The sequence below is a fragment of the Carcharodon carcharias genome, chromosome 13, assembly GCF_017639515.1.
Source record: "Carcharodon carcharias isolate sCarCar2 chromosome 13, sCarCar2.pri, whole genome shotgun sequence".
NCBI classification, from domain to species: Eukaryota; Metazoa; Chordata; class Chondrichthyes; order Lamniformes; family Lamnidae; genus Carcharodon; species Carcharodon carcharias.
The window spans coordinates 82,268,390-82,285,509 of record NC_054479.1 but is presented as its reverse complement, the minus strand read 5'-3'; the positions used below and the strand labels follow the sequence as shown (position 1 = coordinate 82,285,509).

The window sequence follows — 17,120 nt, the reverse complement described above, 5'->3', positions numbered from 1 at the left end:
TTACACAAGTTAAGTGGTTTCAAGGGTTTGTGGTTTTTGAAACTTCAAAGGGCCTGGATGATTGACACTTCTATTAGTTTCAAACCTTTTTTTTCAAACATAGGAGAATGTTCTCAATGAATGACTTCTTTTCAAGTTCTTTTTTTATATAATGCCACTTTACACTGGTTCTAGAAAGTGTACAGTGGATCAATGGGCATGGAAGTGTCACAATTTGGCATAGAGGGCATGAGAGGCTATGTAGGTGGGTGAAGGAGCAGAACTTAGCATATGGGGCATGAGGGGCCATAGGAGGTGGGTGGGGGGGGGGGGGGAGCTTGGCATAGGGAGCATAAGGGGTCATGGGTGTGGGGAGGGCATGAGGACTATTTGGGGGTCGAAGGGGATGTGAGGGATGGAGGGCGTGTGTGTTTTTATTTTAGCTGGGACAAAGTCCCATGGCACCGAGGTGGGTCATTTAAACAACCTGTCTCAGCATTCGACAGCATTCGGCTGCCTCTGCACTTCTTCGTGCGTTGGCTGGCCCGACTCCAGCCCCTACTCACCAATAAAGATCTCGGGAGAAAGGCTCTTTCTCTCGAGGCGTAGGGGCCGAGTCGGGAATTTTTCCGACTTCCCCTGGTTGGCCTTTTAAGACTGAGATGAGGAGGAATTCCTTCAGTCAGAGGGTGGTGAATCTTTCCAATTCTCTATCTCAGGGCCCTCTGGAGGCTCAGTCATTGAGTATGTTCAAGACAGAGATTGACAGATTTTTAGATATTAAAGGCATCAAGGGACATGGGGTAGTGCAGGAAAATGGCATTGAGGTAGATCAGCCATGATTTAGTTGAATGGCAGCGCAAGATCGAGGGGCTGAATGGCCTATTCCTGCTCTCATTTCCTATGATCCCATTTGCCTTTTCTCCTGCTCTCTCAATCTGTCCTTCCACCTTCAGTGATCTGTGCACGTATACTTCCAGGTGTGTCTGTTCCTGTATCCACTTTAGGCTTGTGTGCTTTATTTTATTTCGCCTTTCCTCATTCTTTCTACCAAAGTATGCCACTTCACACTTCATTAAATTTTATCTGCCATATCCATTCCACTTAAGTCCACTAGCCTACATCCTCTTAAAGTCTATCGTTATCCTCCTCATAGTTCACAATACTTCCAAACTTAGTATCATCTGCAAATTTTGAGATTGTGCTTTGTACACCCAAATCTAGGTCAATAGTATAGACCAAGAAAAGCTGTGGTCCTAATGCCGATCCTTGGGGAACGCCACTGTATACCTTCCTCCAATTCCCAAAACAACCATTCACCACCACTCCATTTCCTGTCACTCAAGTCAGCTTTGTATCCATGTTGCTTCTTTCCCTTTTATCCCATGGGCTTCAACTCTGCTGCCAAGTCTATTCTGTGGCACTTCAATCATCTTTTGAAAGTCCATATATACATCAACCACATCCAAAAACTTGATCAAAATAGTTTAAACAAAATTTGCCTTTAACAAATTCAGGCTGGCTTTCCCCAATTAATCTGCACTTATCCAAGTGACTTAATTTTGTCCCAAATTATAATCTCCAAAAGCTTTCCCATTACCAATGTCAAACTGACTGTTAAACAGTCTGTAGATGCTGGGTTTATCTTTAGACCCTTTACTGAACATTTGCAATTGCCCAATTCTCTGGAGCCAACCCCATATCTCTGGGGATTGGCAGGTTATGGTCATTGCCTTTGCAATTTCCATTTCCACTTCCCTCAGTACCTTCGGATCAATTCTAAATGGAACCAGCCTTTTTAATGCCTCCTCTTTATTCATGGTGAAACTTATCATAAACTTGTTTCATTTTAACTCTCTTTAGCCATCCAGTAAACCTTATCTTTGGAGATTCTTTCATTCCTCCTCATAAGAACGTGTTTAGTTTGTACCTGAACTATTCCCTCCTTGAAGGCCTCTCAGTATTCATTTACTGTATTACATGCCAATCTTCATTTCTGATCCACCTAAGCCAGATCCACCTGAGCCAGATCCCTTTTCAACAGTGAAATTAGCCCGCTGCAGTTGAGAATTTTTACATTTGATTGTTTCTTGCCCCTTTCCATAACTATTCTAAACCTAATGATATTGTGATCACTATTTCCAACAATTCCCAACTGAAACATGTTCCACATGCCCCACCCAGAACTAGATCTAGCACTGTTTCCTTCCTCATGAGGCTACAATTATATCATTCATGGAAGTTCTCCTGTATATGCTTCAAAAATTCTTCCCCCTTCTTGCTCTTTCATACTGTTTTATGTTAAGATAATGTAAGTTTGTATATAATGGAGACTATATTATGGTCTATATATAAAAAAATATATATGTTATAGACTTTAATATAAGATTATATTATAGCCTATGTAGAAGTCTATTTTATGATAACTGAAACATAAGAACATTATGGCACAGGAGGTTGTAGTTTCACCCATCGTGCCTTTGCCAGCCGAGAAAGAGTTATTTAACCAAATTCCCCCTTCCAGATCTTGGTCCATAGCCCTGTAGGCTAGAGCACTTCAAGTGTACATCCATGTATTTTCTTTAAAATGTGATCAGGGCTTTTGCCTTTAGCACCCTTTCAGGCAGTGAGCTTCAGATGCTCACCACTCTCTAGGTGAAAAATTATCCTTCAGCCCCTCTAATCCTTTTACCGATTTCTTTAAATTTATGCCCCCTTATTATTGACCTCTCAGCTAATGGAAATAGGCTCTTCCTATCCACCCTCTCCAGGCCCCTCATAATTTTATACACCTCAATTAAATTTCCGCTCAGCGTCCTTTGTTCCAAAGAAAACAAATCCAGTCTAAGCAATCTCTCTTCATTGCTAAAATTCTTCATTCCTGGCAACATCCTCATAAATATCCTCTGTGCCCTCTCTAGTGTGATCACAACCTTCCTGCAATGTGGTGACCAAAACTGTATGCAGTACGCTTAACTGCAGTCTAACAGCAGTTCACTTATATAGCTCTAGCATAATATTCCAGCTCTTATATTATATGCCTCAGTAAAAGGAAGGTATCCCATATGCGTTTTTAACCACCTTATCTACCTGTGCTGCTACCTCCAGGGATTTGTGGACATGTACTCCAATGTCCCCCATTCCTCTACACTTCAGTATCCTATCATTTATTGCCTACACCATTACCTTGTTTGTCATCCCCAAATGTTTTACCTTACATTTGTCCAGGTTGAATTTGCCACTTTTCCCACAAACTGACCAATCCATCTTCCAGCAGCCTATGGCTTATGCCCTCATCATCAACCACAACACCACTTTTCATATCATCTGCAAAATTCTTAATCATGCCCCCTACATTTAAATCTAAATCATTGATATATTACACATTGATATATAAGCGACCCAGCATTGAGCCCTGCAGAATCCCAATTTTTCCTTATTTGTTCATGGGATATAGGCACCGTTGGCTAGGCCAGCATTTATCACCCATCCCTAATTGCCTCTTGTTCAGAGGACATTTTTAATAGTCAACCACACTGTAGTGGGTCTGGAGTCACATGTAGGCCAGACCAGGTAAGGATGACAGATTTCCTTCCCTAAAGGGCGTTAGTGAACCAGATGTTTTTTTTTAACCAAAACCAGAATGGACTTTTAATTCCAGATTTTTATTGAATTCAGATTTCACCATCTGCCATGGTGGGATTCAAAGCCGGGTCCCCAGATAATTACCCTGGGTCTCTGGAATACTAGTCTAGTGACAATACCACTATGCCACTGCCTCCCCATATAATGGAAACAGCCTTCCAAACATGAAAACGCTTGTCCATCATTATCCTTTGCATCTTGCCTCTGAGGCAATTTTGAATCCAACATTCCAATTTCCCTTGGATCCCATGGATTTTTACTTTTTTGACTAATCTGCCATATCTCCCCAAAGTCTACAAGGCACAAGTTAGGAGTGTGATGGAATACTCCCTACTTGCCTGGATGAGTGCAGCTCCCACAACACTCAAGAAGCTTGACATCGTCCAGAACAAAGCAGCCCACTTGATTGGCACCACATCCACAAACATTCACTCCCTCCACCACCAATGCACAGTAGCAGTATTATGTACCACCTACAAGATACACTGCAGGAACTCACCAAGGCTCCTTCAACAGCACCTTCTAAACCTATAACCACTACCATCTAGAAGGATAAGGGCAGCAGATAGATGGGAACACCAGAAGTTCCCCTCCAAGTCACTCACCATCCTGATTTGGAAATATATTGCCATTCCTTCACTGTTGCTGGGTCAAAATCCTGGAACTCCCTTCCTAACAGCACTGTGGGTGTACCAACACCTCATGGACTGCAGCCCTTCAAGGCAGCAGCTCACCACCACCTTCTCAAGGATAACTAGAGATGCGCAATAAATGCTGGCCCAACCAGCAAAGCCCACGTCCCATGAATTAATAATAAAAAAATGTGGGACCTCAGCTAAAACCTTGCTAAAATCCCTGTAGACTCCACCAAATGCCTGACCCTCATTGACTCTTCTTGTTACCTCCTCAAAAAATTCAATAAATTTAGTCAGACATGACTTTCCTTAATAAATGCAAAAATCATTGCTAGAAATAAGTTCCACAGGCATGAAAGCTGGATGCAGAGACCAGGTGTCCTTGATTAATCTGTGCCTTCCTAAATGACATTTTAGACTGTCGCCAGAATTTTATTCAATAACTTGTCCACCACCAAGCTGAGGCTGACTGGCCAGTAATTACTCAGGCTATCCCTTCCTCCCTCTTTAAATAACAGTACATCAGCAGATCTCTAGTCCACCAGCACCAGCTTGTAGCATAAAAGTAAGGATGTTATGCTTCAGTTATACAGGGAATTGGTGAGATCACATCTCGAATACTGTGTGCAGTTTTGGTCTCCTTATTTAAGGAGGGGTGTAACTGCGTTGGAGGCAGTTCAGAGGGGCTTTACTAGATCGATACCTGGAATGAGTAGGTTATCTTAAGAGGAAAGGTTGGACAGGCTGGGCTTGTTTCCGTTGGAGTTCAGAAGAGTGAGGGGTGACTTGGTTGAAGTATATAAGATCCTGAATGGTTTTGACAAGGTGGACGTGGAAAGGATGTTTCCTCTTGTGGGTGAGTCCAGAACTAGGGGGCACTGTTTTAAAATTAGCAATCACCCTTTTAGGACAGAAATTAGGGAATTTTTTTCTCTCTGAGGGTTGTGCAACTATGGAGCTCTCTGCCTCAGAAGGTGGTAAAGGCAGGGTCATTGGATATTTTTAAGGAGCTGATGGATAGTTTCTTGTTAGGCAAGGAAGCCAAAGGTTATCTGGGGTGGTTGGAATGTGGAGTTCGAAACACAAACAGATCAGCCATGATAACATTGAATAGCAGAGCAGGCTCAAGGGGCCGAATGGCCTACATCTGCTCCTATTTTGTATGTTCGTACGCAGCCAGGCAGGATTGGCAACCCCATTATCATGACTCTGCTTAGTTAGCACTGCACACTTGACATCCAACTCAATGTAGAGCCTTCTATGTGTGACAGCTTATCCTCATTTCCCCATCCCCTTCTGAGAATAAGGGTGGGAAAAAATAAAATCAGTTTGTATTTAACAAAATGGTTGTTTTGTTTCCAGCCTGGTAGAACTACTATTCAAGAAGCTTTCCTGTTGTTTATTTTTTTAATTCATTCATGGGACGTGGGCTATGCTGGCTGAGCCAGCATTTATTGCCCATCCTTAGTTGCCACCTGAGAAGGTGGTGGTGAGCTGCCTTCTTGAAGCGCTCCAGTCCATGTGGTGTAGGTACACCCACAGTACTGTTAGGGAGGGAGCTTCAGGATTTTGACCCAGTGACAGTAAAGGAACAGCAATATATTTCCAAGTCAGGGTGGTGAGTGGCTTGGAGGGGAACTTCTAGGTGGTGGCATTCCCATCTATCTGCTGCCCTTGACCTTCTAGATGGTAGCGGTCGTGGATTTGGAAGGTCCTGTCTAAGGAGCCTTAGTGCAACAATAATGCTCTGCTGATATCATCCAGTTCCTCTGCTGGTAGTTGCCTACCACCCTGTACAACTCTCTAGTTTTAATTGAGAATCATTGCAGTACCTCTTGCATAATGCTGGTCATAAGTTGGAACAAGGAAAATTGTTTCTCAAGTTGCTTTAAAAACATTCTGGAGGATTGCCAGCATCAACAGGCTGCGTTTTGATATTGGCACTAACGTGTCAGCTCAAAAACTGAGATATTTGTTTTGGGCAGTTCAGAGGGCTACATCAATGGAGTCAATGCATTATTCAGGGAGCTGAACACTTCAATCACTTAACAGGTACAGATGTCAAACTATAGCCCTGAAGGACCAAACACAAAATTAAGGCAGATTTTAACTGATATTCGTTGTCTACCAGGGTAGAAACTGGTAAAAATACGTGGAAGGCAAACAGCTTCCTGTCAATAACTTAAAAGTGAAGGCTTGGCACATAATGACCTTTGCCCTCTTACAGAGTTAGGGTAAATTCACCTGACTACTAAAACAAATTTTTTTTTAATGGGATTGTACAGAAGTGATAACCCCCGTCCCAAGGCACAAGGGTAATCTCTGTTTATGTGTAGGCGTTAAATAAATTGGAAATACAGATATGATGCAGAATGAATTATGGAACTTAACACATACAAGGCTTATCACCAATATGTAATATTTAATTATTGCTTCATACCAAAGTCAGCAAGCTTTAGTTCCCCTTTCTCATTTATCAGCAGGTTCTGCGGTTTCAGATCTCGGTGCAACACTTTCCGCTTGTGACAGTAGGCCAAGCCCCGTAAAATCTGGAATAAAAATATCTACAAAGCGAAACAGTAAGCTTAATCGAACAGCACTTGCATGCAACAAATGACTCACAGCTGTTGTTTGTTAGTTTTAGTCCTCACCGTCACATTGTGCATGTTCATTATGCTTCCACAGTCATCCATGTACTGTTTCAGGTCCTTGTCCTACAAAATGCAGGAATTCAAAATGTGAAATCAGATTCCTTCATTTTTCCTCATAATGACTTTTCACATAAACAATGACTAGCACAAACTGTACAAGGACAAATCTTACCAAGTATTCAAATACTAGTGTCAATGACTTTTCTGTGTGAATAATATCATGTAAAGTGACTATGTTTGCATGCTTCAGGTCCTTCAGTAACGAGACTAGAGAGACAAAGAAAACCAGCAATAAATATCCTTTAAGTATAAACATAAATCACATTTTAATGCAAAATGTTTTATTTGAAATGGGTATTGGACTTGCAAGTAAATAGAGTTGGACAGAACTTCTGAAATCTACAATTTGTTTGTTGTGGCTTTATCTCTAAATGATCCTACATATTTAAAGTTAGCTGTGCAAGATTACATCACATTTGTTAAATGACGAAGACATTACGTGTAATGGGACTATTTTACCTTCCCGTATTGCTGTACAAGGTGCGCCCTCTTCATGCTCCAGCCTGATTTCTTTCAAGGCTACCAAGTTATCAGTCAGCTTACTTCTTCCTTTAAACACTGTTGCATAGGTACCCTGTAATAAGGAATAGTAGGTATAAGCAACATGTTCATCCCAGGTAATCAATATCACCAAAAATTTACTTATAAATTCTCTCACTTTTTTGGGCCAAGTCTCACCAAAAATTCTCAGCTGAGGGTGCTGACCTGTCATTGATTCTGACACTGGGTCCTGACATTGTCATGATGACCGTGGCGAAACCATAAACCAAAATAACCAAATTTACTGAACAATTCCCAAATGATGAAATTACCAACAAGATTCCACTTTTGGTAGCTTTTACTTCAACACAAATCAGAACCAATGTAAATTCAACATTACTAACAGGTTAATGATACTTCAAATAAAAAAGGTAAATTTCACTTTAAATAGTTGACACAACAAAGATAAGTCTGACACAACCACAAGCACCCCATCACTCCCTGCATAAATGTGGCACTAGGTAGCTACATAGTTCCACAGTATGATGTTCTTTATTCATACGGAGTCCTATTCAACAACAGCTTTCACTTAAAAGTTCCATGGGCGCAATTATCATCAGCAGGACACCACCCGGCTGACCCTGGTGCTAGAACTGCATCTTCAGAAGCCCGATGGCCTGCCCAATGGTTGTCCAACTGAGATGGCTTTGGTTGTATCTCCTCTGTCTCTCTATCTTGGGCTTTCATAAAGGGGTAATTAACCATCTCTTCAGATTTGAGTGTAGAGCTGCTATAGCCTGGACCAGCAGAGAATGAATGAGTCATGACAGCTGCCAGGAAAGCAAACGCACACACGAGAAAGCTCTTATTGTGGTCACAGACCAGCTGAATGTTACGGAAGTGGAAACCTATTGATAAATCTCACTGGCTGATCGCTGGGTGCCTTGATGGCCACATGGGTGCAATCAATCAATGGTGAGCTGTGCCTGCAGGAATCCAGGAATGGAGGGAAAACCCACTGCCCTCTGTTCTGGTGAGGCTGTGTCTGTCTGGAACTGAACGTACTCGAATTTTCACAAAGGGTTCATTAGTGATCTGCATGATGGAGTGAAATGCAGCTGTTTGCAAGATGCCACCAAGGTTCACAGCTGATTCTTGCAAGGAACCAGGAGTGAAGAAGTTTAAGGCCAGAGTAAATTTGACTGCTGGTTGGCAGGACATGGTAAGCAGGGTGCTGCGAGGTATGAGATCTTTAGCGAAGAGAGCATAGATTTCTGTGACCATCTGCCAAGAGAGTTCACGGTCTCCTGCAGCATTGGTTCAGATCATCTTAAGGTAGCTTGTTCTTCGGCTGTAAATCCTATGCTGAGGGTATGGCCTATGGGTTCTTCCTGTCTCTCGTCTCTCTCTCCTCTACCTTCCTGATGCCTGGGGCTCTGACCTTCCTGTAGAGGGAGTTGTTCCTCATCTCCACTGGACCCAAAATCTGAGAGCTGTGTTCCCATTGCCAGTTGCTGCCTTCCTTGTGCTCAGGTAGCCCTCCCAGTTCTATCTGGCAGCCTTTCCCCCTCTTCTTATGACCCACAATGCCAGGAGGGTGATGACCCCTGTAGTACTTGAGCACTAACTGACGACTCTCAGTGCAAACTACACTGACCCAATGGCGCTTGAGTGTCCCTCTGCACTGTACACCCTTTCATGGGGCCTACCCAATTTCCTAGGGTAGCCACGACTGGTTCCCGAGTGTGTCCCTGGCTCCATTCACCTGGTCTGCCCCAGACAGTGCATGCAGCCCATGCATCCCCATCAAAATCAAAACATGTCCCTTAACAAGCCCACAATGAGCTCTTCAACAATGTTAACAAGAGCTGTTAATGGATCAGGTGGAATCTCAGGGCCATCCTCTCCTCCACTACCCTGATGAAACTCATCAATATGCTGGATGCTGCCAATACTTTTGTCCCCTGGCGCCTGAGTATCCCCAGTTCCCTGGGACCTGAAAATTCAGCACATCATATATATTTCATTCAGTTCTGCTCATCAGCAAACAAAAAGAGACATTTAAGTGCTAGACACAGTGTACAGAAAAATTACAAAGCTGATTCCCAATGTGAAAAGTCTCAGTTATGAGGAAAAATTGGAGAAATTTAAGATTTTGGCTTTAAAAGGTGGTCTCAGAAAAGACATATACAATTGTTCAAGGCACTGAAAAATTAACCCAGAAAGTTACAATGAATTGCAAGAGTAGAACTTGGAATTCAAACATAGCAAAAGATTTTAGGACTGCTATCAGGTGATTCATTTTCACAGAGAGTGACCAACATGTGGAATAAATTGTAGAACAGTGTAGGTAGAAACCCAGTTATAATTTACAAAATAATTAGGTGCTATTTGGGCATATTACGGATTTCTCTTGATGAATGACTTGAGATAGGCCAAATGACTTTCATCTGTAATTATCTTGTGATCAAATGAGGAGGAGTAACAGTTAGCCCATCTGTCCAGCAACATCCTAACTTTTGTCCATTTCTTACATGGCTCCATGTTTGTGCTCCTAAATTTGTTGTGTACTAGTTTGAACATGTGCTCCTTCATTATTTATCATAATTTAGTTCAACTTATAGCTTTGGAAATACTTTTTCTATATTACTTCATATTACCTCTATGAAGGTCATTCTCGCTTGCTTCCTATTAAAAAACGTATTCCTCATTACTCAGCCCTCTGACAATTGTGGAAATGCCCAGAAGAGAGCCTTGACTTTAAACTTCCACTTGAGTCTCAAAGACTAGAACAGCACATACTCAACAGTGGTCTGACCATAACAGTGTTTAATTAGGACTTCCTCAGATTTACAGTTTACTGTTTCAATTTGCTCGTTTATTCTTGCTCTGCAACGATTGGATGCATTGGACAGAATCTATGAAAACCCATTCAACAGCAACCTTAGCTATTTCAATGCCATTCATGGAGTGCATACGTTACCCATTTTTTTTCTTCGCATTACAGTTCACTGCACTTTTATTCCTTTCAAATTTTATCTATATCCTCTGACAACTTACATTTTTTGTTTAACTCAGCAGCAGTTACCTGGCTGCTTTAGTGGATTCAATCCATGTTAGTTTATTATTGAATTGCATTCACTTTGTTCAAATTTAACATGGATCCTCATTGCTTTATGCTGAAGTAGCCTTTCATGCATCACATTGCCAAATGATCTTAGAAGTCATGGCAAAAGTGAATGAGTGTACAAACTTCCATTGATAGGTACACAACATTGCAGGATTTTTTATACTTTAAAAAATCTGAAGAGCTTTGTCAGATGGTATCATCTTCTTCTGAGATTACTATTTATTGGATTATCATACTAGCACTGCTGTTTGAAAAGGGAGAAAAGGAATCGCTTGAACAATAACAGGCCAGTCAACCAAAAACCTGGTGGGCAAATTATTGTAAAAAAAATATTCTGAGGGGCAGTAGCTAATGTCATTTAGAAAGGAACTGATAAATCAAGGATAGTCAGCACGGATTTGTTAAGGGAGGTTCGTGTCTGACTACCCTGATCGAATATTTTGAGGTAACAAGAAGTTGACGAGGGTAGTATGTTCAAGGTAGTCTACATGGATTTTAGCAAGGTTTTTGGCAAAGCTTCACCAGGCAGACTGCTCAGGAAAGTAAAAGTTCATGGGATTCCATGGCACGTGGTAAGTTTAATCTAAAAATCGGTTCAGAGGCAAGAGACAAAGGGTAATAATCAATGAGTGTTTTTGTGACTAGAAGGCTGCTTCCAGTGGGGTTTTGCAAGGCTTAGTACTAGGTCCCTAATTTTTCGCAGTATTTATCAATGATTTAGACTTAAATGTCAGGGACATGATTAAGAAATTTGCAGATTAAATGAAAATTGACCATGAGACTGACAGTGAGTAAGATATTGCTGAATTGGTCAGGTGAGCAGAAAAGTAGCAACTGGGATTCAATCTGGAGAAGTGTGAGATGATGCAAACGTGTTGCGGAAAGGCGGCAAAAGAATACACAATAAATGACAGGATACCTAGTAGCGTAGAGGAACAGAAGGATCTTGAAGCATATGTCCACATGTCCCAGAAGGTAGCAGGACAACATAAGTTAAGATGACATATGGAATACTTTCCTTTGTTATGAGGTGCAGAATACAAGAATGGGGAGGTCATGCTAAAACTATGTAAGATACCAGATAAATCACAGCTAGAGTACTGTGTACAGTTCTGGTCATTACATTACAGGAAGGACATGATCATACTTGAAAGGATGCAAAAAGGATTTATGTGGATGTTATCAGCAATGGAGAATTTTAGCTTTGAGGGAAGAGTGGATAGGTTGAGATTTTTTCTTTGTCATAAAGGAAGCTAAGGGGGCATTCAATTGAGATTTATAAAATTATGAATGTCCTAGATAGAGGACAGGAAGCACTTACTCCCCTTAGCAAAGGGGTCAACGAGCAGGGGGCATAGGTTTGAAAGTAGGGAGGTTAGGAAATATCTTTCAATCTAGAGCGTGGGGGCATCTGGTGCTCACCTCCTTAAAAACAGAAACCCTTATCGCATCTAAAAATATGCAGAGATACACTTGAAGTTCTGTAACGAACAAGTCTGCAGCGTGGACATGATGGGTCGCGGTTCTCTTATAAAGTCCATTGTTAAAAGAACTTGCAGCTGCGGGATTCATGTTTTCACACACATCTGAATTCTTTGGCAAATTTTCCTTCATTATCAGTCAGAAACTTCACTGGTGTCCCAAGTCCAGTCCCAATTCATTTCTCCATGATTTTGTCTATAATAACCGATTTGTCCTTAACTATTTATTTGTAGAAAGACTAAATCTGGTCTATAAAACGTAAGATGAAAATATTTTTGTTTGCGTCCCATACCTTTAGATCCACGGCAACAACATTGTTAAAGTCACGTGCCAATGGAAGGCTTCTAATAGGATGTGGCGACATCCTCTGATCCTTTTCACAGATTTCACAATTCTCACTAATCAATTTGATTAGCCTCACATACTCTTCATCAACCACACCTGCATCTGTTAGCAGGATTTTTAATTTGACAAGGTGTGGAAATTGTCTATGTAACTAAGATAACTTCCATTTTTTTACTCTGATGCTTATCACCTGAAACCATTAATATTTGTCTGAAACTCTAATCAGAAACATCAAGTTTTCTTAATGTCCTGACTGGGTAAACTGCAGATCAATTGACGTTTCAAAAATAATTGCATTCTCATGTTCCATGTCAAATTACATTTGCGCCTTATTCATTGCAGCATAGTTATTTCACTAGAGGCTACACCTAAAGTACTTACTCCAATTATTTTACACAGAATTACACCTCAATGTGTTGCCATGACAATACCTAAAGCAAACATACTTTATTATTCCATAACCTTGCGTCAGTCCCCACTAAGCGAGTCAAGGTAACATTTTAACCAATCTATTCCACATAATCTTGAAGTACAAGCACTGTCTCGTACTGCAGCGTTAAAAGAATCCACAGCTAACTCATTCATCAGAGGATTAAACCTCTTTGTGACCAATATAATCTTTTCAGATTCATCGATATCTTCATCGTCTTAATCAAAATCCTCTGCATCATGTGTAATTTCAAGGACCCTGTACCCTCAGTTGGGACAGTTCATCGCATAATAATACTTTGTGTAACACTTTAATCACCTATTAACTGTTCCTTTGCCATTCCTTGGATTCATTCGGCCATTATTTTTGTTCCAACTTTGTCTCTGCTGTAATAGCCAGGTCTGCTAAGTGTTTTCATCCTCATTCTTCCTGTTTTTAAATCTTTCTGTTATACCAATGGCTGTGACTGGTACCTGGACTATTTTGAAATCTGGCAATCATTGAGTCTTCTATTCTTTGCATCATCTCAGGATGTCTCATTTGCTACATGAAAGCTAAAGGAAATGACAGTTACCTAAAGAATGATTTTAAGGCAGCGGAGATCAGATTCAACAGAGTCTCTTTTTGCGAGGGCCAAATGCCAGTTAGAATGAGTTGCCTATCCAGATGAGACACCTTAGCACAATATAGTAATTTAAATACTTTTACAGATGCAAGGATCCCTAAATTGAAGTTTGACAAACTTTTATACCATCTGTTGGTATCCATGATATGGTCACACCAAAATCTATCAAATTCTGATCATGCCTCAGAGGCATTTAAATGATCAGCTTTCTTGTGGATTTCATCCAGGAACTCCAATGGAAGGTCCTACTCTTCATCACTATCCAACTGATACTTTAATTGCTTATTGAAAACAACACAATGCTATAGCTTGTCATCTCTTTGGTAGTGTTGTAACTAGTGTCCACATATCCACTTCAGTCTTCCACTGTTCATAAGTTTCAGACTCCGAGAACATTGATTTACATCAATTCACAATTGCCACTAGGATTTTAGTTTGAACTTTTTTTTTTATTTTCCAACTTTCACCCTTAAGCAACAAATCTATTTTTAGTCTGTTCCTATTTGTAGGAGCATAAGTGAATGCCTAGTTAATTCCCACCAACTACATACAATTAATATACAATTAGTCGCTTGGTAGTACAGTACTTGAGTATTGCTGAAAAAAGATACATTGTGTATTCAATGTAATATATTTAATATACAATTAACAATAGCAGCTGTGCTCTCTTCTCTAGCTTATTTTAAAACCATAAGAACATAGGAAATAGAAGCAGAAAGCCATTCAACTAGATCACGACTGATCTTCTGCCTCAGCGCCATTTTCCTGCAATATCCCCATCTCCCTTGATATCTTTAATATCTAGAAATCTATCAGTCTCTGTCTTGAATATTCTCAACAGCTGAGCCTCCACAGTGCTCTGGGGTACAGATTTCCAAAGATTCACTACCCTGAGTAAAAAAATTCCTCATTTCAGTCCTATTCGGAGACTGCCCCCATACCACCCGCCAGGCAGGGGAAACTTCCTTCCTGCATCTACCTTGTTGAGCCCTGAAAGAATTTTGTATGCTTCACTGAGATCATCTCTCATACTTCTAAACTCAAGAGAAAATAGGCTCAGAACCAGAAAAGGTGCAGATGTAGCCTGTCTGAACCAGGAGTCTTATCCCTTGGGAGTTTGACTAATTTATTTAATATTTCTCCTCTTTTTATTTTAAATGTAGTTACATCATTTCTAATCTCATTTTCCGCCAGCATATCTACTTGATCCATCTCCCTGGTAAATACTGAAGAAAAGTATTTTTTTAATATTTCTGCCACTTTGCTATCCCTACCTGTGATTTCAGCCTATCTGTTCCTCAGTGACCCTGTTCCCATCCTAACTTAAAAAAAAAATTATGAGCCTGTAGAATATTTTATGTTCCTATATAGTTTCTTAGTTCCTCTGCCTTCCTGATAGTTCTTTTGACTGTTCCTCCAATGTCCTGATATTCTCCCTTGTCATGCTCTCCCTTGCTGTCCATGCACTTAGTGTATGCCATCTTAATTTTTTTCCATAATGGCTTTATTTATCCATTTTTTCCTGGACTCCATTGAAGATTGTTTTATAGCTGTTCTACATTATTATAGGCAATACTGCTGTCCATTTTATTATCCCCAGTTCTATTCACAGCCTTCAAAAATCAGTTGTTCTCCAATCTATTAACCTAGCCTTTGCCATACTTATGTCCTTCTCAATTATCTTAAAGCATATTACATTATGGTCACTAGTGCCTAGCTGTTCCTTCTATTTTTACTTCTCTTACCTGCTCTAGTTCATTCCCCATTACCAGATCCAGTAGCAAATATTCCCTTGTTGGATTTCTCACATACCGAGTTAGAAAGAAAGAGTCCTGTACATATTTTAAGAACTCCATTCCCTTATTCTCTTTACCTACCGCTTTGGATCAATTAATTTCAGGGTATTTGAAATCTTCCATGATTATTATTCTTTGCTTTTTACTCATTTCCCTAATTTAATTGCATGTTTCTTCCTCCAACCTCTTCCACTATTGGGTGGGTCTGTAGATTAGCCCTATTAGTAAAGTTAATCCTTTACTGTCTCTTATCTCCATCTATATGGATTCTATTTCTGCATCACTTTTTATATGACCAGTATATTATTGCCAACTAGCACTGATATTCCAATTCTCGTTTTCCCCCCCTCTCCATCTTTTCTAAATATGTTATACCCCGTAATAAGAACAGAAAGTGCTGGAAACACTCAGCAGATCAGGCAGCATGTGTGGAGAGAAACAGAATTAATGCTTCAGGTCAACGATGACCCTTCCTCAGAAGCAAGGAAAGATAGAAATGCAATAGGTTTTGATCAAATAAAATAGCGCGGGGGAAGGAAGCACAAAAGGGAAAGTCTGTGATGTAGTGGAGGGCAGGAGAGATTAAATGACAAAAGGTTTTGTGGCAATGGATTAAGTAAAGAAAGCATCCACCTGAATGTAAAGGAATAAAGAAAGGAACGAGAAAAGCCATGAGATATGTTTTCATAGGCCTTTTTTTAATGGTTCAGTTTTTTGTTCTTCCCACTGCACCTACCCGCACCCCACCCCACCTCACTTTCACTTGTTCAAAATCTTATACATTTGTCTTTCCTAGGTTCTGTTGAAGAGTCATCATTAATCAGAAACATGTAAGCTGTTTCTCTCCAAGGCGTCACCTGACCTGAGTGTTTCCAGCATTTTCTGATTTTATTTCAGATTTTCAGCATCTGCAGCATTTCGCTTTTGCATGCTCTGCAATGTTTCATTTCCAGACCTGATTTTTCTATAGCCATGTCTAAGTAATTCCTACTAAATCTAGTTCCTAACAATGTAGTATTGTCTCTAGTTCTCCTGTTTTAGTAGACACTTGTATATTGCTACAAAGACTGTTTTAACTCATTTTCAATAGCAGTTCCTTTCATTAATTTTAATCCTCCTTTACACTCCTGTTCCCTGACTACTTATTCACTGTCTCTTTATATCTTCCTTTAATTTAGTCTGTCCAATGCTTTCCTTTTCCATTTTGCTTACTTTTCAGCTTGTTTCCTTTTTTCTAGATCTTTTTCCCATTTTCTAACTTCCCTCCTATTTGTACATTCTTTACTAATCCTAAATTTTTGGCCCTTGCTGCTGTTTCACTGACCAATGGGAATATTCTTTCATTAGTTATGCTCAGCATTACATCTTTTAAAATATTCCGCTTGTTTGCTTTGTTATTGAGCAAACCCCAATCAATTTGCTTAAGTTCTTTCCTCATTTACTTGAAATTGTGGTTTTTTAAATTGCGTACTTGTCTCTTGCTTGATCTTTGACTTTTCTGGGTTTTAACTCACGCCAAACATAATAAGTCTGAGGCTACAATCGCCACTAGTTGTGCCATGAATTCCATTTATTTTTAAGTTTTTTGGGGTTATTTATCATTACCAAGGCAAGTTTAAATTCACTGAACAAATGACAGAACTGCAGAAACAAACCCAAATTACTGCAAAATTCAGTTTTTTTACACTGTCAGAATCAGGAAATCCTCCAATTAAGTATCCCCAATTATGTCTCAAGGTTCAAACATTATCAAAACACAAATATACTGGAAACAAATCTTCAAAGCAATCATAATTTATTGTGGGTTATATTTTCTAAAGTTGCAACTGGACTTCAGCCAAGGGTCTTAAAGGAATTGGCTG

The 17,120-nt window shown here is 40.1% G+C and overlaps 1 protein-coding gene across 5 annotated transcripts in view; it reads right to left on the bottom strand.

Annotated features, from left to right (window-relative positions):
• The window catches only part of cdk17 (cyclin-dependent kinase 17), a 211,206-nt gene that overhangs the window by 36,674 nt on the left and 157,412 nt on the right, over positions 1 to 17,120 (bottom strand). For all 5 annotated transcript variants that reach the window (XR_005944792.1, XM_041202669.1, XM_041202671.1 and 2 more), the window contains 4 exons: positions 7,430 to 7,544; positions 7,083 to 7,177; positions 6,911 to 6,973; positions 6,700 to 6,823 (listed from right to left, as the gene is read on the bottom strand). Coding sequence is in view for 4 of the 5 variants with exons in the window: in XM_041202669.1 (XP_041058603.1) it covers positions 6,700 to 6,823; positions 6,911 to 6,973; positions 7,083 to 7,177; positions 7,430 to 7,544 (397 nt within the window). In the remaining variant the exon portion in view is untranslated. The remainder of the gene's footprint in view (positions 1 to 6,699; positions 6,824 to 6,910; positions 6,974 to 7,082; positions 7,178 to 7,429; positions 7,545 to 17,120) is intronic.